The 25,155-nt window shown below is 48.3% G+C and overlaps 2 protein-coding genes across 6 annotated transcripts in view; both read right to left on the bottom strand.

Annotated features, from left to right (window-relative positions):
* mafgb (v-maf avian musculoaponeurotic fibrosarcoma oncogene homolog Gb) overlaps positions 1 to 8,267 on the bottom strand; it is a 17,732-nt gene extending 9,465 nt beyond the window's left edge. Inside the window, exons 1-2 of one of the 5 annotated variants that reach the window (XM_049014446.1) lie at positions 7,729 to 8,267; positions 2,568 to 2,678 (exon numbers count right to left, since the gene is read on the bottom strand). The gene's annotated coding sequence lies outside the window, so the exon portion shown is untranslated. The other 4 variants (XM_049014448.1, XM_049014447.1, XM_049014445.1 and 1 more) reach the window with 4 other exon arrangements.
* Positions 8,268 to 16,786: 8,519 nt separating this feature from the next.
* Positions 16,787 to 25,155, bottom strand: pycr1b (pyrroline-5-carboxylate reductase 1b). The gene is made up of 8 exons (XM_049015496.1): positions 23,565 to 25,155; positions 22,995 to 23,070; positions 22,630 to 22,700; positions 22,352 to 22,531; positions 20,303 to 20,524; positions 19,079 to 19,171; positions 18,748 to 18,911; positions 16,787 to 17,863 (listed from the first exon to the last, which is right to left on the bottom strand). The coding sequence occupies exons 2-8, from the start codon at positions 23,059 to 23,061 to the stop codon at positions 17,701 to 17,703; spliced, it is 960 nt and encodes a 319-aa protein (XP_048871453.1). The 5' UTR covers positions 23,062 to 23,070; positions 23,565 to 25,155; the 3' UTR covers positions 16,787 to 17,700.

Here is a 25,155-nt window from a genome sequence, read left to right as displayed (position 1 = left end):
AAATAAAATAATTTGCTTATTCCAGTTACTTCACGTTATAAATCGGGTCGTGGTCGACAGTTCAGAGGACAGTGTGAATCACAGAGGTCAGCGCAGGCATACAGTAAGAACAGGGGTCAATGCTTACTTAATTTGCTCTGAGCCACCTGCTGCATCCAGTGATAAAGGAACAGGTCCGTAAGACTTCCTCTTTACATTGTAGCTGTCCTGAGACCACAGTATTGTCATACGCGAGATCTCAAACACATCTACAGCTCGCCCAGGTGGAGGGGGAGCTGGTTTATTGATCTAATCCAACCAGCCTGCGCCATATGAAGTAAATAATTAAAACGAGCAGCGATCGCCTTACGACATTTAACGTGAATTAAGGATCAAACGCAAATGATGACTGTGGCAGAGTGATTGGGCCGGTGGTGCGCGGTTAGACAGCATTGCGGGGTGGGGAGGCGGGAAGCTATTAACTACTAGGTATTCAGAGCGTGAAATAAGAGTGACAAAGAGAAGGAGAGAAACTGTTTAGATGCAGTTTTTTTTTTTTTAAATAAAAAAGACGTGTTATTAAAATGGGGGGGGGCTTGCACGTTTTCCTCATTTCAGGTACTAAGTGCACGATGAGAAATTTCCTAACACAAGCAAAAAATAAATAAGAAAATGCAGCGTCAGAGGAATGGAGCGGTTTCATTCTAGCGAGGCTCTCCCAGCAAAACGGCATGTAGCTTCATAGGTGTAGCTTCAAGAGAGAGTGGAGGCAACAGGGAGACAATGAGAAGGGGACTAAGTGCCTCTTATAAAGCGTACACACAAAAAGCAGGTCACCGCAGAAAAACACCACTAAAACAAGGGTGGTGGGGTGGAATAGGAGACCATAAAAATCAGTTCACAAGTCAAGCAAAAATGATGTAAATGGGGGGGGGGGCACCTGCAATCAAGAATCAACTTTCCCCTCAGAGGCACTGCCAGTGAGGTACCTCAGCTTCTCCACCTGGGTTAAGTCATCACATTTATACAGCATTTCCACGGAATAATATCATGCGGCGGCACAGTAAAGCACCCCCCCCCCCCCCGCTAAAAATGGGGGAAGCGCAGTGAACCTCTCCTCCTCTCCCCCCACAGGCAGCAGTACCCAACCCGCAATGGCGCACAGGCGAGGGTCCTCCCACAGCAGTGGCCGTCTACAGGAAACCGACAGTTAGCCGAATGAGACTTGGAGCATATCAGAGAGGATGATTTCGGGGGGGGCACCTAACTGCTCAGAGTTCACCAGCCCTACCTACTTAAGCATACACTAAAAACAAATGGTGAGTCTTTGCCACTGGAAACCATGAGAGGCATAACGCCTCTGAACAAGCCTGTTCACATCACGAAACAAACAAACAGTAAAGCTCTAAATGCTTTAGTTTCATAAAACTTTTTAAGCAAGGCACAGGAAAGAGAATATCAACAAATAGCTCCCTTTTGGGGGGGGGGGGACCTTGCAGCACAACGAAGAAGGTCACTCGTTTTTTGAGACGTCTCTTAAGCTCTGTGAGGTCTCGAGCGATCGATTTCTTTTCAAACTCTGGGCCTTAGTGCTCAGCTGTTGTACCCTTAAGCACTGTACTTAACCTGGAATAAACATAATGCAATGAAAATCAATACATATTACTGATTTGGATTACACTTCCATTAATCTGACAATTAAATACTGCCAGATTTACCCATTCATACTAAGTAAACATTCTCAGTGGTACAACAGCATGCCCCCCCCCCCCCCCCCAACAAGGAAACTGCCAGATCGCACATATTCATCCTTACCCTCTAAGCTGCCCCTTTGCAAATGACACACTGTCTCTTATATTTGGGTCTTGTGTCCTCTTAATTTACCACCCCCCCCACCCTCAATGACCCACAACAAACAGACCAGTCAAACAGCTCTAACACATTGTACACAGGGAAGAGTTTTTTTTTTTTTTTTTTTTTAAAGGAAAAAAAAGAAAGATGCCGTCATTGCCCATCTGCACTTTCACAGGGAGGGCGTGGACGTGTAACCGAGAGTATGGTAGAACAGCCTGGGTACCAGTACCCTGGATTTTCAGCCCACACCTTGGCAGAAGATACTGGAGACCAGTGGGCTTTTTGTAGAAGGGCCTGCAGTTGTTCTGGAAAGCTGCAAAATCATGACACCGCCCTGCACCCGAGTGTGGCTCGGAGAGGGCCGTTTCACCTTCAGTGCCATTACGGTCTCAGTCTCCCCCGAATCCAGAGACGTTTCAGCAAGGACACCATTTTTAAATACGAAAACACTGATATGAAACATGCCTATGGATATCCCACCACAGCTGAACTCGCACCAGCATGGACACGAACACATTCGCTGGATGGGGGCAGCAGCACCGCCATGTCCTCTCAACCGTCATCGCGAACGCCCCGACATTAAGACCCTTAAGAGAAACGAAGGCGAACGAGGGAAATTAATTCATATATGTGCAAGACCACAAAAAGACTGCGCGCGCACACACACATACACACACACATACATACATACACACACACACACACCAGAAACGGCCCCACAAAGGAAATCTAACCTGGAAACACACGGATCTTTGCCTCCGTCCTTCTCCGGCGCCACGAAAAGTTGGGATACGCTCTGAATTCAGATCTCCGGCTGCAGCAGACCGGCAGAAAGATGATGCAACCTGCAGACAAAACAGAGCTCTTTCTACCTAAGCCGTCCCTAAGTCTCCAAAAACCTTCCTCGCGAAAACCATTTCCCTCCCCGAGCTTCGCACCGCCACTCCCGTCATAATTTTCGCTATTCGAACCAAAGTTAAATTAAAAAGTAACCAGGGTGAATATTAATCTGCATTTCTGAAGACTTTAAAAGGGGACACAGCGCCAGTGAGACACTGAAGTCCCGTGTTTTTATGGTGAAAAGCCTCACTGGATGCGATTAAAATCAGAATAAATGCCACCTGTGGTGAAAGCATGTCAGTAAAAGATGCCGGACGTCGACTGTCAGACCGAGCGAAGCAGGACGACCTCGTTAATGGCGCCGGTGCGTCAGTGATGCAATGATGTCGCAGATCAGACTCATATTCTGATCGGCCTCCCCGCAGAGCCTAGTTGTCCGGCGACGTTCCCTTACTTTGTGCAAGAAAGAATGTACATTCCAGCATGCGTACGTGTGTGTGTGTGTGTGTGTGTGTGTGTGTGTGTGTGTGTGTGTGTGTGGGGGGGGGGGGGGGGGGGGTCTATCAACTGGCTCTTCTATTTGTTCTTTCAAGGACTCAGACGGGCATAATGACAGTTAAACTACCGGCAATGCTAACAACATCAAAAACCTACAGACCCACCCCGACCATCCACCCCTCCCCTGCCACCAAGTATGACTGCGTACACTCAGACCAGGGAGTGTAAGCACGTTCGTGGGGGCGAGGGGGGGGAGGATAGGCTGAGGGTGCTGTACCTCTCTGCCACCTGTCGTATCTGATGCAGCACTTCGGATGTGATGCCTGGTGACCGAACAACTGTAATGACAGGTGACAATGAGGCAGGGGCTGGTGGCCGGGGAGTGTCATGAAAAACAGGGAGCGGGGGGGGTTGGGGGGTGAGGAAAACGCCAGTGCCATCAGAACCTCATGGCGGGACGGCTGCAGGAGTTGCTTCTCCACAAGTAACCCGCAAGGGCCCCGCAACGAAGCCCCCACCCGCCCAAAACCCCCACCAGCTTCCCACCCACCCACCCACCGACTCCCTGTGTAACGGATTGGCTTTGCTCAGGGAAGACAACCGCATCGCCTCTGCTGCTACCGCGCCTTCACTGCTTACAACGTATTTCATCATTATCCCAAAAAAAACCAACACACTCAAGAAAGCCCCCCTCCTCCCTCCATCCTCCACCCCACAGCCCCCCCTTCCTCTATCCCTCCCTCCCTCCCCCCCCCAAACCCTGCGTAGCTTTTCAGTTACCCCCACAGAGCGATCGCTGCACTCCACGAACCCCCCTCCGTGGGCAACATTTTAAAACAAGAGGCACAGAGGCAATAATTACCCTGAAACCGTATCTGCTCCATGACACTGGAACGTTAGTCATGCAGAAGTAGCACCAGAAGCCCTTCGCTTTCTTACCCGGTGTTTCATCAACCTTCCTCTCCCCATCCTCCACACTCGCGCATACAGAGACACACACACACACACACACACACGCTCTCTCTCCCCCTGCTGGGACCCTCATCCCAGCCAAGGTGTGAGCGCGCTCCGTGCTCCTCTGCGTCCCAGCCCCTCCACACACTCGGTGATACATCCTTGCAGATATCGGCCTTGCATTTCTCAGCATTTGCTGAGTGCTGAGTGCATTTCAACTCATAACAGGGCAGCATGAAAGCAGCTTAGCGGTAAAGGACACAGGCTTGCCGCTTGAAGGTTGCCGGTTCAAGTCCCAGGAGGGGCCTTCCTGTTGTACCCTTGAGAAAGGTACTTAACCTGAACCCCGCTGGTAAAATTAGCCTGCTCTATAAAAGACATTAACTGTAACTTGCTCTGGATAAAAAGTGGTTTGGTACAATAATAATAAAACAAATCTTAAAGTAAGAACGAGGGACATCAAATAGACTGAAAGTTGAAATAGGCATTCTTAAAATAACTTAACGACTAAATGACAGAAAGAGAGAGAAAAAAAACTAAACGTGTGTCTAACGTCCAGACAACCGGCTTGAGTCGTTAAATGAACATAGAACGGCCACAGACACCCAGTACCGCTACATAAATACCACCTCTATACAGAAACCATGAGGACCGAACACTTATGAGATTCGGGCCTCTACAAAACGGCACCACTGGAGAGAAAATAAAAACCGAAGTGAGATGGTACGTCGGTAAGAAAACCTCAGCGAAGCCGAGCGTCCCGGTTCAAGAGCGCCGAACAGGCTCGGTGTTTCTGCTGTCAGCAAGGCCTAATTATTTAGAGACACATAAATAAATAAACAAACCAGAAAGTATCTGTAAAACACGGTGGGTCTTTGGGGTTATACCGAATTATGGTTATTAGTATAACCTTTCGGAAGAGGAGGAGAAAAAAAACACCCGAAAGATGATTTTTTTTTTTTTCTCTCTCCCCACTTTCCGCCTGGTTGTAACAATAAAAAGGCGCCACGAGGCTGCCGCTCGCGGACGACGCGCGGACGGCGGCGCGGGGGAACGTAACAAGTGAAAACGCCATCTGTCAAGTGCGGAGTCTTTTTCCCTTTACCTCAGCACTTTAGGAAATGCCTTGAAGACAAAAGAAGCTCATTCTCCATCTCGGCGAATCCCACAGACCCCCCCCCCTCCCCCCTTTAATAGGGCCACATCAGCAAGAATATCAGTGAATGACACCCATACACAACAGTCAGCACTAAATTTTACAGAACATCGTCCGTATGAAAAGCGCGAGGAGACGCGGGACGGGATGCGTACGCGCCCAAATTAAACAGTCGCTCGAGGTAGCGCGCGGCTGCCCTTCCAACGGCTTCGTTCAGCGACGCGACCGGTTCCTGACGGTCACGGCCGGCAAGGCGGGCCGGCCACTGCGGTTCCGAGATGACCCATCTTTGCACATAGCGCGCACACGCCACCGATTGGTGTTTACTAAATTTCTCTCCACATAAAGCTTCCACGAACCACCATCAAAAAACAGTGAATGATGGACGTTTCTTCAGGCTCTCAAAAGTCCCTATTGTTTATGCAATGCAAAATAAATGTATTAATCATATTCGTCTGTATTGCCTCTAACCGACTGACTGCACGCAGCAAACATCACATGAGAAACGAAACAAACGGCATTCATATCAACATGCTACACATTTGAAATATCATTTATGTTTTCCCCCAACATAGTGTATGTCTTTCTCTCACGGGGTGGGGTTGTTATTAGTGATTATTACTCCATATTACAGAATTCCACCAGTGGTTGTAGGAAGCAGACTACAAATCAAACTCACAGAAAAGATCCCACTGGAAGAGTAACCAAACCAGTACCCTGATTAAGGTCATATCGATACACATCTCGTGTAAAAGATTCAAATGACCGTTTGTTGGGGTGGGTGGCAAATGGTCAATTCTGAGAGAAATCTGGATGAGAAAAATAAACCAATCTGTTCACTTTCCGTCACGTATGAGAAGGAAGCCTGATTGAGATGTTAAAGAGCCATGCGGTAGTTATGAGAATATCTGGTTTTGCCTTTTATTGTGGAGTGGTCACAGCTGTAAAATGGACACAGATAGGACAACAGACACGTTAACAGACACAGACTGAAATATGGACACACACGGCTTGATCACCTTTACCGCTGAACGCAGCGCAACCCTTTCGGGCGCCTATACAGCCGGACCGTGTAATTTCCTAGGCTCTGATCCTGATCTAAAGATAGTATCCGATTATAAAGCACTTCTCAGGCACCCCCGCACGGAGGGCTTCCAGAATAAAAAAAGCCCCTTAATAAAGATCGATCGCCCCCCCAGAAGCAGACCTTTGTCCGTCGGTGCCATGTTGCCATGGCTCCCTCATGCTTGCGCTCGGAAACGTCAAAAATTTCAACGTTATGATGAATCAGCATCTGCGCCGCTCTCGCCTGCACCGCTACGATCCCCGAAGCGGAGACGCATCGGCAGACAAAAAGGCAATTTGAGTTACACATAAGTAGCAAAATATTGTTTTGGGATGATAAAAACTGATACACTGTATTAAACTGGTCGTCGGTAACAATTTACCGACTTCCGATTAAAAGGATAAGACTCTTTAGCCGGCAGTCAGAGAGCGCAAAGCGGCCAGGCTCCTCACCCGGAACATAGACCCGGCTGCCGGCCGGCATGCAGCTCGTCCGCCCCGCGGCAGCCGGAGCTCGTCGTGTGGCACTCGGCCACCTCCCGTTAGTCCGCGCCGAGCAGTTCTGCCTTGGTTCCCCACCGTCAAACCCGCCTGAGAAGCACCGATTGCTTCACAACAGTTTTTTTTATTATTTATTTTTTTAACCATTCGCACTACCGAAAACTACACGTGCCCAAATAGCGATGATAATAATAATAATAATAATAATAATAATAATAATAATAATAATAATAATAACAGGCTAATTCAGCATAAAAGTGACAAGGAGGTTGGCGATTGGGGGGGACCGGAGCCAGTCTGACCTCTATTGTGTTAACAGTGGCCACAGCACAACACGTCCCCCTAATAAAAGTGTTGGCATTTCTGGACACTGAACAGAAAGAATAAAAACAAAACAGCAGGTTCAGCACGAAACCAACTTTCCTCTCAGCCGGCTGTCTTGCACTTTCTTATAAGGCTGCACGTCGCGGTGACAGTTTACATTCGGCGGTGTCGCTTGGACCCGGAGCTGGGATTCCCCGCATCCGAGCACCTAGCCGCTGCTCCTCCTCCTCCCCCCCCCCGCTCTCATCTACGCGGCCGAAGCGGTCGGTGGGTCCGCCGAGGCGCCCGCGTCCGAATGGCGGCCGATCGGCGATGAATCAGCACGCCCGGCTTCCTCTTCCCCGCACAGCCGGCGCGGTGCCGCTCGCCTGCCCCCCTCCCCAGTTCACCAGACAGTCGCAGCCATGGAGGAAAAAGCACGGGGCGAGCAAAGGGGGGAAAGCAAAGGCGTGCGCACTCAGCAAAACAGCTAGATAACGCATCTGCCTTAAAATAACTAACGCACCCCCCGCCAGATTACCACCAGCACCAGCGGGCGAAACTGCAGCGCGACTCACCCAAACTCAAAGGCAAGACGCAGCCTGGTATTGCCGAGAGGTCCGGAACTCAGCACTTTGAAGTGGAGGAGATCTATTCCTGAGTAAATTGTAAAGAAAAAAAAATACTCCCTCGTCTTCTCCTTGTTGATCCCTTTCTCTTGTGCCGGAGCCAGACGTCATATGATGTTTGGTCACATGGTTTCATTCATGAAGGATCTACGCAACTGGCAAAAAAAGACTTAAAGAGACACGGGGGTGCATATTTCCGAGGGAAAGGGCGCATCGTGCCTCCCGCACCGCCAAACGCGCTCTTTAAAGGAACAGCGGGCGGACTCTTCGCTTTATAATGAATATTGCAACAAGTTGAGCACAGCAATTAGAATGTGTTGTAAGACTGCATGCATATTGGAAAATCAAGCGCTTTTATTTTGGCCAAACCATACTGAATATTGATTATCTGGAGAAGTTGACTATAAATATAAATGAAATACTTACATTTTATCATTCTGTATATTAATTACATTCAGGTTTGTTGCATTTCAATACACCGGAGGCATGCGGCAGTATCTCGTTCTGTTGTTGTTTTTTATGATTATGTCAATAATAATAATAACAATATTAATAATTAATAATAGGAACAGTTCGTACTTGATTACATTTTAAAAGAGAGAAATTCCGCCGGTTGTCGATGAAACGACAAAAGGTGGTATTAGTCAGCACTGTCGTAAACGCGCTTATACGCACCTTTGCAGTTAAAGCACTTATCAGAAAATCCCTAAGGAGGCTGAACAAAAGCCACCCGTCCAAGATATTTCACAACCAAACAATTGACCTGTACAGCCCAGATTAACTTTGATAATGTTGGCATGCAAGCTGCAACTTAACCCTCGTATATGATCCGTATAAAGAAGGAAACGTAGCAAAACAAATAGTGGCGTGAACGATTGTAGTAGAGATACAATAAAATGCTATATAAGCGCATCAGAAACCGTATATTGTAAAATAACACGCACGGCACTGTAACGAAGTTATTGTATCAAGCTTCTGCACTAGACGAACTCATTTAACTAAAACAACGATTCTGTACGGATCTGTATTGCAAATAATACATACAGCGTCATGTCTATTTATTTCGGGGTGCATTTAACTGACATTTTACTTGAGGGAGAACTTTCGCAGAAAATCCATGCTACTGTGCTGTGCTGTCTGGAGAACTCAAGTACCTGAGTACGTGAGTGGTTACCGTCCTTTATCGTCCATCCATCCATCGCCCAACCGCTTATCCTGGGAAGGTTCACAAACCAACCCCAGGGAGTCCCGGGCACGGTGCGACGGTTCCAGTCCATCGCAGGGCACACACATGCACATGCTCACATACTATAGGTAATTTAGATGCCAAATGGCCCAAATGTTTCTGGACGGTGAGAGGAAACCGAAGTACCAACAGGAAACCACAGTGACCTCCACTCAAAGTCCTCCAAGAAATTAGTAACCCGGGGTGTAATTTTATTTCTTTTGTCATGTGCTTGAATGTGACACATCCATCCACATCTAAACTAAGCATCTTTTATAAAATAAACGTGTCCTGTACTGATTTTAAATTCTGCCTTTTTGTTATTTTTTTAATGACCTTTTTTGTGCAAACGTGTTATCATTTAAACGGGCTTTCTCACGACTCTGGCCTCATCTGGCGTAAATGCTGCGGGGGGGCATTTGTAATAAATGCTGGATTTAAACGGGTATCAGGAAAATCATTTGCTGACCCCGAGGGTCCGAGACCCTGACAGCGACCGAGCTCGTCCTGCGGACCATCGGATCTGATAAGCGGCGGGTTAGGAGGAGGAAGCCACAAACTATTATTGACAGCCGCCGGAGGGAAACGGATTGTCCTTAGCGACCGCAAGCGCGAAAACATCCCCTTTGCTCAGCAAGCCGCACGACAGGCATAAAAATAGCAGCCAGGGGGGCTGTTCCGACTCCCAGTTTTTGGGCATTTGAATATGACCGTAAATCCGCGTTTCACCCTCCCGTTGCGCTGCACCTGTAAGATGCAGAGGGTCGAATCGCACACAATATCTGCAGCGAGCGACGGAAAGGGGCAGTTAGTGGGATTTCACACCTCCTGGCACGATAATCTGCAACAAATAACGAGGCAGCCATCAGCAGAATAGACGGCACAACCTACAGGAGACCTTCATGTCGCCCCTTTTCCCATCAGGTTTCTGTAAGCACATGGCAGTGTCGATCGCCACCTGCGACACGTCCTTTGTCGGCTGTTTACTAAGAATCGTGGCCTCACAGCAGAAGGAACACGCAGCTAATGTTAGGACGTGACAGCATCACGGTTCAGGGAGAGACAGTGAACAGAAAGCCGTCACTTTGACGCTGGGGCACGATGGGAGCCGAAACGGTGATATGGACCCTCAACCCGTGAGTCAGAAAGATTTAAATAAAAAGGAATGCCGACTTCAGTCGACCTTCTGCAGCCGGGCTATTTATACCGCGACTGCTGGCCTGTAATTCAGGATCCGGCCCCTCCGAGCTGTAATATAATCTGCTTTCTTTTCCACAAGAGGTCCACGATTGCGGGCCGGTGGACGTCGCACGTGCCGGGCGCCCACCCACCCGGAGGGGTGCTAAGGGTTGAGCTTCAATCGAGTAAGGAAGGAGAGGAAAAAAAAGAGAGGCTCTTTTTGTCATTGCGCCAGGTATCCTTCCATTTTCGAAAACATCTTGCATCATGCTCCCAGCTTGCTCTGGCATGTGTATTAAGTGCGGTGCCCCAGTCTGGAGCCCAACTGCAATGGTCTGAATTAGGCAAAGGGGAGTGTGTGGCACCGAAGCGATTCACCGTGCAGCTCCCTGCTAAAAGGCTGCGAACAGGTGCTTGTAATAGACCTGTTGGAGGGAGTATTTCTTATAGGAAAAACTAAAAGGCGCCCATTCAAAAAGGCCCAGATTCATCGCCGGTATTACAGTAGGGCGGAAAATAAACGGGGCCGTTATTAATTTTCTAAATCGTCATTTTTATGTTAAACGTAGGCGGATGTGCTCTCTGCGGATGTGAGACTTATCCGGCTGTAATTTGAAGGCCGGGGGGGCATTGACTGGGCACCGGCACCCAGGGAACCGGCGACGGCTTTAAACCCGGCAACAAAGCATCGGTTACGTTTTAGAGACGGACAGAGTAGCAGACGCGCCGGGGGGGTCGGCTGACCCCGATCGCGCATGAGAACAGTGGCGCTCATCTTCCTGACCCTTTTTCTTATTGCCAGACCCTCGGCAGACTTGCGAAGCCACGATTGACAAGCGCCGCGGCTTCTTATTCGCCGCCCGGAATAAAATGCAGCCCCGACAAAAGCGCGCCGATGCCGAGACGTAATGAGAAGCAAATGAAAGGTATTGGAGGCCGGTTTATCTGAGCGGCGAGCGTCGCAAGCCAGTGGAGGATAACCTTTGGAATAAAAGAGGGATTACCGAAACACTTCATCGGCTCCCTCAAAGACCCTCTCGGGCACACAAACAAACAGCCGAGCCCCCGACGCAGCGCTGCCTATTAAATGGCAGGCTGGGGCTGGTGATGTGGGTCTGAAATCAGAATAAATCCTTCTGCCGCTTGTCATCTTTTGAAAGCTCACGGGAGCATTGTGCTTTGCGATGGAAGAAGAAAAAAAAAAACTCAGTTTCTTAAAACTTTGGTTTTAAATTCGCACTCACATCCCGCAGGTCTAGTTATCTGGACCACATGGGCGCCTCCCGTTATTAACATGCGAAGGTGCGCGCCGGAGCGCTGCTCGGGATGTTAGTTCAACGCAAGTCGTAACTGGCGGCAAGGTGGCAGGAGAAATAAGATTACAGGAACATCGGGGTTTGAAAATAAGTGGGAAACTTTCTTTTTTTTCATTTTGTGTTTTCCATTACACCCCACGTCTGGTCAAAATGCTTATTGACTGTGTAATTGTGGGGAAGCGCCGCTGCCGTGGCTTACAGCCGTGCCCAGGAACGGCCCGCAAAATCATGTGGCATGAAACGCAGGCACAGATGTCAAAGTCACCGGCGTCCCTACAGCACATCAGTGACTGTCACTAGCAACCAATGGTTGAACCAGTCTCTATGGTAGCCAGGAGAAATCTCTACAAACGTCTATTTTGGGCTGGTTTTGGCAGTGCAGTATTTTGCCTCTGAGTGACAACTGTACTGCTTTCATGAGACATGCCTAGTGGGAATTTGGCACGCGCGTATCTGCTCTCCAGTGGGAATTTGAACAACATTTTCATCTGGATAACGTGTACGCGTTACTATGTATAAAACTGTGTGGTTCTACCAATTCGGTTATACAGTCACCCGGTAATTTCTAGTTTCATACGATTTCGCATTATTTACAAATCAGTTTAAAAACAATGGAATTCTGTCTTGACGCACAATAGTGATTATCAAAATATTGTATTTTCTTTAACTTAAAATGGTGTACGGGGAAATAAAATAATAAGATTTTGAACAGGGGCATTATTATAGAATGATTGGACTAACTAAATGACAAATAAAACTGTAAAAACGAAAAAAAAAAAAAAACATTTGAAAGCAAAAGACACCAACAGTGTTTCAGCAATAGCTTGCACCAAGTAGTCCGCCAAAGTGCAGTATCCAGGTTTTAGCCTAAAAGCTCTCGGCAGTGTGTGAGGCATCCTAAGGCTGGGGAACAGTTAGTGAACTTCATTCCAAATGTCCAAATTTCCTGCAATGTTAGGTAATTGCAGGGTAGGTGTAGGTGTCTAATCTGTTAACAGGTACAGAGCCACTTCAGACGTGATTGGTGTGAATGTTTGTGGCAGAAAAAAATGTCAGGTGACTTGGTTTAAATAGATGTGGTTGGTTCGTGCTCCTGAAATAATATAGCATATTATAATTGAGTTAATAAATATGTTAATTAGATGAATAATTATTTAAATTAAAAACGTTTAGTTAATAATCGTTTGGCGCTGTATAGGTATTCTAAGTACCAAAAATGTAATAAATGAGTTTCTCTCCGTGCAAGCATCTCAAAAAAATCTGCAGTAAATTTAGAAATGTCAAGACAAGTCAAATGTCCAGAATCCAAGTCAATATCTCAGTTAGATCTGAGGCTGAGAGTCTTTGTATTAATAACCTTAGGTTATGAGCACTGACATGTGGTCTGTTTAACCATCTGTAAATTGAAAATAGATTTACCTGATAGCCTAACCAAAATCGTTACGTGTCATTTGATGGATTCAAGGCATGTCCAAAACTGGACCCAGACATCCAGGAGCAAAAACCAAAAGGTAATTCTAGAAGATTCTGGACTGTAACTGACTCTCTGCACCCTCCCATTAAGGTACTTAGTGTGAACTGCCCTCGATAAGCCAAAGGTCTGTCTCATCCAACACAACAGCAAATACGCGGTGATTAATTTATTAGCCTAATTAAGTTAATCATTTTGATAAGGTTTTTTTTTTTAAGCTGAGGTGTCACTTTTTAATGAATCTGCATCACCATCTGTCAGTCCTCCCCCTACTCCCCATATTTGGTGTGAAAATTTGGATTTGCGCCTTGGAAAGTGTGAATTCCTTAACAAGGCGTTACTAGGTGTAGCCTCGCTGTTACAGGAAGCCACGCAGATCCAAGCCAAGCGTCCAAACTCCACATTTCTGTGAGCTGACTTACCGATTCCAGCGCCTGCTGTAGTACCGTTGTAGTCAATGAAGAAAATCTCTCCGCTCCAGCTGATTTCCCGGTTCTCTGGTCAAATCCCACCCAGACCCAGTTTGGATGCAGTTACAGTAAAACGTTACGTCAGCATCATCTCCAGGGCCTGATCCTTTCCATGCCTTTTCCACTCTCACTGTTGACCCTGCTCCATGACAATGATGATGTTAAAAATAGCTTCATAACAGACAACACCTGCTTTTAATATTTTTATAGAAGTATCCACTCGCTTTGTAACAAGTCTCACAATCGTCTTTAAACTCCTACCGATGTCAAAATCGCAGGAAGACGGCCGTGTCAGCTTGGTTAAGGAGTCTCCGATCCTCTTTTCCTGTGTTAATAATCTTAATAATGATTCGATGTGTGACAACACACCCATGAGAAGCTCCTTGGGACAATTCTGTTGTGAAAGGCGCTATATAAAAATAAATTGAACTGAACTGACCAATTCCTATATGACCCTGTGATGTGAAAGTCTGCATTGTGTTGCTCCTCCTTAGAGGGACCGATGACACGTAATCTGATGTTCCGCTGTTTAAATGCCCCTATTAATACAGTCACAGGCTGAGAAGCTGACAGTTTGTTCTCTTGCTGCATATTTTCCAGGCCATATAGACGATGCTCTTGAATATTACAGGTGGTTCGGATACCTCTGCTCGCACTGCGGACACCACTGCGGCTTTGCCAGATTTTATCTGGGTTATTTCTACACGGAGTGCCAACCCATTTTCGCGTGGAATTCTCCTCTGGCGTGCATATTTCGATGAGGGATTCGGCAGCTTTCAGGGATCCATCGATGTCCTGTTCCATGCTTTTGTAAAGAGCTGGTGGGAAGTCATTTAAATACTCCATAAATTCCCCAAGCAAGATTTCCCGTCATCCTGATTCCACACGGAGAAGCTATATCTCCTGTAAGACTCACAGGTGCTGAAAAGATCTGTGCCTCAGACCCCCGACCTGCGTCGATCTTCTCTGGGTCGGAGGGCACCAGCCTTCCTTTATTAGGTACTCGTGATAGTCGCTCATTTTTTTAAATAACAGCAGGCATTTTTGGCATATCTATAGCGACAGCAAACAGCTGGGGAACGTTCTTCAAAGGCACATCTTTCGCTCGTCGGTGGAAGCCAGCGAGATCCCGCAGTCAGGCCCACGGTTTGGCAGATAAGCGGGCAGCCATTTTCACGGGGATCACCGGAAGCCGCCTTCTAGCAGAGGGGCGCGACATGCCACCTTTATGGAAAACAACAGCTCCATTACTCTCGCAGATATAAAGCTGTTGGCCTCTTTTTACGAGGAGAATTTCCTTTGGTCGCTCTTGACCCCCTGCTCATCAGCATAGCACTACCTCCCACTCAGCCAGCTACGGCCATCTCACCAAAATCCCACCAAGCGTTATGGAATATTACAGGATATTATCCGTCCCAAACAAGCTCTTAATTACCTGATCTTAGTATGGTGTCAGTTACAGATGGTTATAATACCATAATGTTCGCAAGCCGTTTTTGCAAGGGGGAAGGTCTAAACAAAGAAATACTAAAGGCTCTTTACAGGATGGTGCGGCGGCCGCTAACACAGTCGTCTGCTCAGTGCCTCTTCCTTTTCTCCACAGTGCCCTCAGCCTGCCTCTGTTTCCCAGACATCTCCACCCCATGAGGTCGCCAGGAGACATTTTTCAGTTTCAGCGCCAGAGCCGGATGTCAAAGATGCCGGCTTCTGTCAAAGAGCACTTTAGGTCTTAAGCGAAATTCTGGTTCTGAAATCAGTCGTCTTCAGTGTGTGCCGCGGACTTGGCTCCGGTTCTCGGTTGAAGTGGGTTGACCTCACAGTCGGCTGGCTGGGTGCCCCGTAGAGTCAGGCGGCCAGAGATGGGACGCAGTGGCCCGCTTATGTGGGACTGCGAACATTTTGCGGCCCTTTAATCACTAAAATAAAATTATAAAGCCATTTCGCCTCCGTTGACTTCCATGGCGGCCCTAACATTTACATTAAGACGACGACTATCCCATTTCCTCTTGGCTGCCTGTTCCTATAAAACATTAAGGCAAAATCTCTGATTGCATGAAACTATCTGCTGTGAAATATGCGCCAAGGCAATGAAAATGCTCCTTTTATGACTTTTTATTCTACTCTGACAATAGTAAAAAGTGAGGAACAGCGGCAGAAAGCGCGGTTGAGCGGAATTTCCCTTTGTGCTATCAACCTGGGTTTCAAAACAATGGTGAGAGGAACTAGGGAGGGAATTTCAACACATCACTCCCCCCAGGCACCTGTGATGTGGGGGTTCCCCTCAGAAAGCTTCTGCCTTGTTTCAAGGCACCTGTGCCGTATTAATTTCTTCTGTGTCTGTCCACGATGTCCTGATACGACTGTCTGTCCCAAAGCAACGTAGAGGTTGGGAGAGCTTAAGGTCAGAGGGCAGGGCCGGCCAGCGTCTAGGGCCCCTGGAACAGCGGGGGTTAAGGGCCCCACTCAAGGGTCTAATGGTGATTAAATTATCCTGCCGGCCACAGGATTCAAACCCACAACCTTCCGGATGGGGCACGGATCCGTACCCCCAGCAAGCTACACACCGCCAGGAAATGGTGTTTTATAAATAGAACTGTTCTGAATTGGGCCAGTATTTTGTAACAAACCAAATCATGTCTAAAGTAACTGGCTGAAATAAAGAGCCCTGTCTGGCTTATTTTATAGTTTTTTTTTTTAAGACACTCCAGGGCTGAAAAAGCAGAGGCCGCACTCACAGTGTCAGGGTCATCGGGTCTGGGAAGGAAGTCGTTTAGAACCTCCCCTTCTCCCTTACACCCGTCAAAAGCACTAAAACAGGTTTCAGGTCTGTGATAGGCTGCTGGTGCAGAAAGTCCGCCCTCCAAAGCCTCAGCCCCACCCCTTTTAGCTATAACAAGGGGGAAAAGCCCCTTAGGTGGCCTGCATCACCTCTCCCCAAAGCGGAATGACAGCAGTCATAGTGCCATAGTAAGTCCAGACCCGCAGCCAGCGAGGTGAAGGATTCTGACCGCTGGTGTAAGTCCCACAGCCGGCTGGGCCGCCTGGAGCATCTCCACCCCCCCAGCGCCGGGGACGTTTACATACCCAGACGGATTTTTGACACCAATTTTAAAAGTATGGCGCTGGTGAGTCTTAAAGAAACAGCGGGGATATTTTGGTCCACGTTCAAGCCCTTCGGGTATGGTGTCCGCACCCGAGGAAGGAAGGCAGGCAGGAAGGAATCGAGAGAAAGGATTTAAACCACGTCCACCATGTAACAGAAAACCGCACGTGAACCCTCAGGCAGATTACTCAACTTTCCCTGATCACGCCCCCCGCAGGCAGTAAAACGAAACTGACAACACTGGACGAGAAGCACCTTTAATTAATACTGTATGAAACACATTGTCGGCACAAACCAATTTATAAATTCAATAAAAAGAAAGAGACAGAAGGTTCTGACATCTCAGTACAAATTAGTGCAACTACACTTGGACTGATATTTCTACATGATCCTGTCCAAGAAAACTAATTAAAGGGCATAAAAAGACATATTTTTCTGACTGCAAAGGCGTTCCCGTCCGTAACCTGCGAAACCTGCTAAGGCATCTCTCAAACAAAGGAGGCGCCGCCTGGCACTGCAAAGGGGCACAAAGCCGGGAGTTTCGGGAGATGAAAACGCACTAATGCAACAAGGTAAAATAAACGGCTTAGAATCTGCTTTAGGCTTAATACCTAAGGAGGACCTTAGAGGACAGAGCGGAATGAGCGACGGCCCTCGACTGGTATGCGGAAAAGACCGGGGCACCGGACAGGGACGGGGACGTCAGGAAGGGGCCGTCCACCAGGTGGAGAGGAGAAATTTGCCATGGAATGCGCTAGAAATTTCCCGGGGGTGGGAAAGGAAGGAGAGACTCACGGGCCGTCAAAACCCTTCCTGGAATTGGCTTTGAAGTGGCTGACATGCCGGAGGCGAACTGGGTCACTGCAGACCCCATGGACGAGGCTGACATGAGGAAAGTGCGGCTGTAGATCCTACAACGTAATACTGCAGATTACAAAGATGGGGTGGGGGGGGGCACAACCAGGCCTCCCCACAACGTAAATGTAAAAACTGATTTATCCAGAGCTAAACACCCCCCAGCCTGTAGCTCAGAGTTCAGATGGAGGTCATACCCCCCCCACTTTGTTAGCGCATGTATGCGTGTTTGTCTGACTGAACCTATATGCCCAGGATCCTGCCCACAGTGTGGCCCTGGCCACGCCCACTCGGGGGGGGCCTCAGTTTTTTTTCCAGGCCGGGTTGCTCTTGTTGAAGAGGCTGGCGGCCGCCTTGGGCCCCCCCGCTGCTGCCACGCCTGTCTGCTGCAGAACCTTGTCCAGCGTCGTCTTCTTGATGGCAGCCGGAGAGATGCTCTCCTGGTCGGCCAGGGACTGCAGCTCCCTGGGAGGGTGAGGAGGAAGAGCAGGAGGATGAGGAAGGGCAGGCGTGGAGCTGGAGGTCAGAGTACATCACAGCCAGCCTCAGTGCGTGGTTTGTTAACTGTGCCAGGTTGGAGGTCACTGGTTCGCTCCCAGATGGAGCTCGGCTGTTGTACCCTAGAGCGAAGTACTTAACCTGAAATGGCTCCGGTAAAAACGTGCAGCCGTATAAACTGACTCTGCGCGGTGTCAGCCAGGCAGCTAAATGTAAGCGGCCGTCTGAAGCAACTGTCTGCCCATTAATAGACCTGGGATTTACGGCAGGAGCGACGACGCAGGAAATAGAGCAGGAACAGTTCAGCCTCGGCTCCCTGGAGACACGCTGATGCTGCAGCCCCGCAGGAAAGCTCTTTAACTTTTAATTTATTCGCCAAAATATGCAGTAGTTGTACGTCGGGGTCAAAAACGTAAAAACCGTACATTTATACAAGTCATTCTGGATAACAAACACAATCAGCTAGGTAACCTGGTGATGGCCCTCAAAGGCTTAGACATCTCGACTCCACTAGTGCCTCACGAGTTAAATGTCTGCTGCTCGTGACTGCCCCCTTCTGGCCAAACAGTGACATGACAGAGTAACAGCTGCGGCGGATCTGACGGTCGATCATGCTATTAACCGCTTTAATTTGAACGCCTGAGCGGACAGAGGAAGCTCTGAGGAATAACCACAGCTGTCAAAGAGACTTAAAACAAACATGACCAACTTCCGGCCTTGTCCTTGAAATAAGCACTGACCTTTTCAGACAAATTTAGCCAAACTGAGACCAAGCCTACCGAACACCGACTATGATAGGCTCCCCCAGAAAGGCACGGCAGAGGGTGCCGAATGGGGGTACGGCGGCACACCTAGTTCGAATGCAAGAGGCCTCCACGGCATTGATGAGCAGGCTGCGGAATCCACCGCTCTCCAGGAAGTGCAGGGCGTGGATGGTGGCACCCCCTGGTGAGCACACATTATCCTTCAGTTGGCCGGGATGCTGCTCCGAGTCCAGCAACATCTTGGCCGCGCCCTGGTGAGACAGAATGTATCCTCTATTAGAGGGACTTTACACGTGATGGCCAGCAGGTGGTGCAGGAGTTAAGGAGCACGTCTGCAGAAAACACATCTGCTCCTCTTGGCTATACTGGTACCAGTGATCAAATTGACTTCCAGTAACAAGCGGAGACAGCGACTCACCAGTAAGGCTTGAGCTCCCAGCCGGACGGCTAACCTCCTGGGCAGGCCCATCTTCACCCCGCCGTCCGCGAGGGCATCCAAGGCCGTAAACGCCTGGTGGTGGGGGTGGGGGGCAGTGGGGGTGGCGCAGGATGACACAAATCAGTATCAACGGACCATCTGGGAACAGGGGCGAGCTCCCTAAGATCAACAGCAGCTGCTTCTCCGGAGCGACCCAGGAAATGAGGGTGATGCAGACAGGAAGTGCTGCTGGCGAGGGCGAAGCGGACAAGGAGGCAGACTTCCGACGGAAAGTTTGCAGGTTCAAGGTCGGGGAAAGGAGTCAGTGACGTCCCTGAGAGAGGACACACGCCCCAGACGCGAGCCAGCCAGCCACAACGTGTGTGAGAGGTATGCAGGTCAAACTGGGGTGGGGGGGGTAACCAAATAGCCGAACGGCTAACTGGGGCAGGGCAGAGAGGCCGTAACCCGACACGGGGGAGTCTCTGCCCCAATCCCCGAGTCTCGGCGGGTAATTAAACCCGGCCAGCACCGCACACTCGGCCCGCTTATGGGACCGGGGGGCGCCTACCCCCGCCATATATAACCCGGCGTGCAGCCGACCGCCAGAGCGGCATTATGGGAAAGAGAAAAGTGGTCACTCTCAGTGGCATTTGCCACACTTTTTCCAAGAGCCCTCCTGTTGACCACAATCAGTTACTACACTGGGGGGGAAGCTGGGTGCCCAGACATGATTTTTTCAGTGATGCCCCAGAAACAACAAACTAGACCCAGGTCACTCATAATACAAATTCCTTCAAAAAAGCCCCTGATATAAACAGATATATATGTACTGACAGTGACTGGGAGGCAGGGCATATGATGTGGGGTCACGACCCTCTTTGGCGAGCTGACTTCCCAGAAGGGGAACTGAGGTTTTACCTTTAAGTGAAACACCAAAATACAACAGGCCACTAATCCAGATCCATATGACATTTATATTACATTGGAATTAATTTAGACAACCTGGTGCCGACCACAGGATTTGAACCAGCGACCTTCTGGTGAGCGATCCAACCCACTGAGACACACATTGAACAATCAGGACAAAACTGAGCGATGCTTTTTGAGGTAAATGTGCCAAAAAATGGGTTAAAGACGAGGGGGTAGGGGAGGCGGGCGGATCGAGGCGCCCCGGCAGCCCGCAACAGGATGCTACACCAGTGTGCAGTGGGCTCCACTCACGTAGGCAGGGCCGCTGCCGCTCAGGCCGGTGACGGCGTCGATGAGGTCCTCCTCCACCTCGGTGCAGAAGCCCACACTGGCCATGAGCTGCTCCAGCAGTCTGCCGTCCTCCGCCTCGGCGTGTGTGCCCACAGCGTACACCGTGGCCCCCTCCCGCACCACCACCGGCGTGTTGGTCATGCAGCGCATGACACGGGGAGCCGGCCGGTACTGGACAAGCTTCTGCAGAGCGGGATGGGGGGGGGGGGGGGGGGCAACGGTGGTCACATTTACGGCATTTTAAATAATTCGATTCTAGGTTCTGTCATCTCACCATGAAATGCCATGTGTCCCAGATCACCTTCCACCTTCCGCTCACCACTGAGGAACATACCAAACGTGCCACGGTCTGCTCGGCTGGACATGCTGATGTTTGTGTTTCCGTCATGCAAAGATCCAACAGCAAGCTCTCTAAACGAGGAGTGCTGGGAACCATCACAGCATATCATGAGTGCCACCAGCGTACCTGGTACCCAAGGTGCCCGCAACTACACAAATACTTCCAGTGACCTGAACAAATTTCACACTCTCGTCCCAAAATATGTGCACAATTAATAAGTCTTGAGCACTACCACGTCCAATTAAGCATATTCTTGCAATATAATGCATCGTGTTATTCGTGATACTGATGTTCTTTAAAACGATAAACTATAGCATTAAGATACTACCAAAAATGAGCAACTTTGTAATATTAAAAGCTATCCGGTGAAACACTGACTTGACACTGATTACTGTCCCTGTAAGTCGAAATACTATTTACAGTGACTGTTTATATCCTGAAAAAAGAAACGTCTTGCTGTGATTATGTATCCATTACTGGTGATAACACTTGACATGTTTTGACATTTTATGAAGGGTTTCTATATTCCTCTTAATGAAACAGGTCTAGTGGCAATTCTGAGACTGCGAACTACATAATGTGTGTGTTTTGGTTTTGTACAGTAACAAGCACATCACAACTCATTCTTAAAAACACACAAAACTCTAAAAAGAAGCTCAGCAACAACAAACTTTGGTCAGACAATCTTCAGATATACAAACATCCATGATAAGGATCTGAAAACGATTCTAATGCGGACATTACAATAGGCAATATGGAGGAAATATGAAAATCAAGTACATTTCAAAACATTATTGTAAGACTCCTATAAGAGTAATAAATATCGCTGCTTCTCATCCAGCGGACTGAGGTATCGTTATAAGCCGGACATTCCGTATGAGAGGAGCTGCGAGAGCTGGAAGCTGGACTGAAACCAAGAGTTGGCAAAATGCATAAAATCAATTAAAATTTCAAAAGGCTGTACTTTCAGTACCATTGGAGATACAGACTTAATGTTTAGGATATGAAGGATATGTTTAGGATATACTCTTAGGATTTGTTTAGGATACACTATTAAAGATACAGACAATGTTCAGGATATGAAGGATATGTTTAGGATATACTCTTAGGATTTGTTTAGGATATACTATTAAAGATACAGACAATGTTCAGGACTTCTCCTAGAGTTTGGTAAGGGAGCACCTGCGATTTTTTTTATGTGAATCTCAAGGTGACCTGGAAATTTTCCTGAAACGGAATGACTCATAACCATATATATGCCTAGTTCTACGGTAACAGTATCGAAATTACGACAAGATCTGGGTACAATTTGAAAAGAACTGACTTGCTTTGCTTGAAATACCATCAGTCCTCTGCTTGCCTGCACCCTTCACCAAATGCATGACATTTTGGTAACGCAAGTACCTCTGCTGTAGAATTGCTCATATATTAAAGAGCTCGGTTATCTCCCGAGCTACCAAACCCAGTCTTTACCAGACAGGAAACCACACTTCCGGTAGATGGAGTATCGCACACATGACCCAGGTCCAAACTTACCTAAGGCCCTGCGCAAGCCCCCTGTCCTCCCACAAAACGGCCTACAAGGACCCCTGCAATAGGAGACCCGCTTCTCCACCTCCCGCCCCGCTCACCCCCCCGCTCCTCAGGACCCACTCGAACCCGCCACCGACCTTCTCGATGGAGCTGATTGTGACACCGGCCGCACAGGACACAATGAGGTGCCGGTCCTGGATGTCAGGCCCGATCTCGTCCAACACAAAGGGGATGATGTGTGGCTTGACGGCAAGGAAGAGCACGTCACTCCGGTTGGCCGTCTCCTTGTTGCTGGTGGTGAAGTTCACCCCCATTTTCTGCATGCAGCAGGAAAGAAATATTTATAAAAATGCTTAATGGCATTTTGGGGGGCGGCGGGACGGAAGCACCCATGTGAGAGGCAGGTGGCACGCACCCTGAGGCCTGACACCGTGGGAAGCTCGGTGTCCGGCGAACTGGCCGTGATCTTATGGGTCGCGATTACACCTCAAGTGGGGAGGGAGAGAAAAGTGTGGCAGTCAGCGAAAAAGAGAGAAAAACCAACAAAACAAAACTGCCCACCCAACATAAAAGAAATCAGGCTGTACTGTAAACGCATGAACAAGCTGAATCTCTGGTCAAAGAAGCATTCCTCTGTGGCAGCTGGATTACGGCCAAAATAAGCTGAATAGGGGAATGGTAAAACGGCCAGTGAACCCTAAAAAACACATTAACGTGGCCAGAGACTCCTTCAAATCGCTTTTAAAATGGGGGTGGGCAAGGTGAGGGGGGGGGTCCTACCGGCTGCGGTAAAGCCTTTGACTAAGGCGTGGGCGAGCTGGCCCGCTCCAATAAACCCCACACTCATTGCGGTCTCCTGAAAAAAATAATACAAATGACAATTATAGTAAAATATTGCACATTACAAATAACGCGCCACGTATAACCATCATTTCAACAGCTATTTACAAAGGCACGTCTGTTCCTGCACCATCGTGGTGAATTTTCATGCAAATATGTTTTTATTATCACTCGTGAATGTCCTATCGCGAACAGTGTATACCCACTGGCAGCTATTCATTTATTAGCTTGATATGTCCCAATAAAATGGACTTTACTTCAGGCTGTCCGGGTGATGTGATGGTTGCATCATCCTATTGATATCACGATCTCAGCCTTAACCTGCGGCACCGAACGGCAGCATTGGATGCTCGCAGCGCGTTAGAAACTCGCCTGACGGCCTTCTCTCTGATGGTTAATCACTTGCTTTAAGCATTAGTACTTAAATAAAAGGTCTGATCGTCTCTACAGTTGCTGAGAAGCGCGTGAAACGTGTGCATTTTTAGTGTACAGATCCGTGCTGATTCTTACCTTTGCAACAAAAGATCAACACCAACGCCTAAATAAAACGTTAGGCGTAAAACCGGCTACGTCCTCAGGCCGCTAATAAAAACTCAACCGGCTTTTTTTGTTTCTCAAATAACACGCCGCTTCGTGTCAACGTGGCCGCCTCCTCTTCCCCCGCCCACGTGTTTCGGGTAGGAATTTTAATTGGCACGCTCACCGACCAATCGCTAGCGAGCTCGGCTGTTCCTGTAGCCAATGGTTGGACGATAAATATATACATAAGCTTAAGGGCTTTGTTGCATCATGTTCACGGGAGCAGTAACAGGGATTCTTAGACAAAAAAAATGTGGGTCAAGTTCAAAGCACGGAAGCTGGTGTGATTAAATAGGTCCGTACGCTCCCAGAGGCGGGCGCATCGAGGCGATTTGGATGATTTTCCAAAAATGTTGTTTTTGCCATTTAAAATGATAAAACAATTACATCAAAGCCGGATGAGTGATACGAACGTGCAAATAGAACGGTTCTGTTTGATAAAAGCATATTATATTACACGCATCATCTGACGCGACCTCCAGATGAGCCGTACGTCAATTTCGTAGCCTAACACAATGCAGAGGGAAAGTTCGCACTGAACGCAGATTTGCTGCTTGCAGACGTCCGTCCGCGCGCTAATCGCAGTGTAAATCACTCCTGCCAACGTGTGTCGCTGTCGGGTCGTCAGTGGCGCCAGGTGCCCGAGATGCGGGATTCAGGGCATGATCTGATGTTTATTTTAAACCTCCAGGGAAACTTAGTTCCTCTTGGTCTCCACCGGACTAAAACCCGCCTGCGCGGCTTCGCATGAATTTGGGGTGGGGGTGTTTTTTTCAGCCCGAAATTGCTGCACGTTCCTCCTGTAATGCCCTGGCCTTTGCATGCCGCTTCACTCGACACTAGCGGTATGGATGCTGTTCGTCAGCTAATGTCAAACGTGAGAGCACCCCCCCCCCCACACCCCAGAAGGCCAAGGGACTTGAGTGATCTTCATTCCTGGTGTGTCACGCTTCCCCAAAATGGCTTTCTGCAGTCAAGTGGGGGGATCTTTAGAGCAGTCACAGATCAGGAATCGCAAATATATATCCGGCAGCATCTCTTCCTACTTGCCACAGGGCTTTTCTTAGTTGCTGTCGTTGCTTTTGTTGTATTACTTGTATTCAAAGTGACAAGCAAATGTCTCTGGGGTCCAGTAGGACCCTTTCATCGGTTACTTTATCAGATTTAACAATGACAGATATTTCGGAAAGAATTTTTTTCTTCTTCACAACTGGAACACATTTCTGCTTTTCAAAAGCACAGCCTGTAATACGTTAAGTGTCTGTGCAGTGCAGGTGTGTGAGCTGGCTTCTCTGATAATGTAATTGTGCATCATAATTGTTTTGGCAACTGGGTTTATATCAGAGGTACTTGATTATTTTTTCCCAAGGTCCAAGTTCTATGAGCGACACACAGCCAAGGACCAAGGGTCCCCCTTTGTAGCGTCCACCAGTTGTCAGTACCTCTGGTTCAGTAATATAACTAAATAATGTGTTTGAACCCCCATGAAATTACTTTGCTCCCAATCAGACACGCAGTCAGT

The sequence above is a fragment of the Brienomyrus brachyistius genome, chromosome 5 (genome assembly GCF_023856365.1).
Source record: "Brienomyrus brachyistius isolate T26 chromosome 5, BBRACH_0.4, whole genome shotgun sequence".
In the NCBI taxonomy this organism is placed as follows: Eukaryota; Metazoa; Chordata; class Actinopteri; order Osteoglossiformes; family Mormyridae; genus Brienomyrus; species Brienomyrus brachyistius.
The sequence above is the reverse complement of the archived record's forward strand: the minus strand, read 5'-3'. Positions and strand labels throughout refer to the sequence as shown.

Coding starts and splice junctions, on each gene's coding strand:
- pycr1b (XM_049015496.1), bottom strand. CDS start 23,061: ATGAGTGTGGGGTTTATTGGAGCGGGCCAGCTCGCCCACGCCTTAGTC. Junction 19,172..20,302: donor GCGGCAGCGGCCCTGCCTAC/GTGAGTGGAGCC, acceptor CCCCACCACCAG/GCGTTTACGGCCTTGGATGC. Junction 17,864..18,747: donor GCCTCTTGCATTCGAACTAG/GTGTGCCGCCGT, acceptor TCACCCTCCCAG/GGAGCTGCAGTCCCTGGCCG.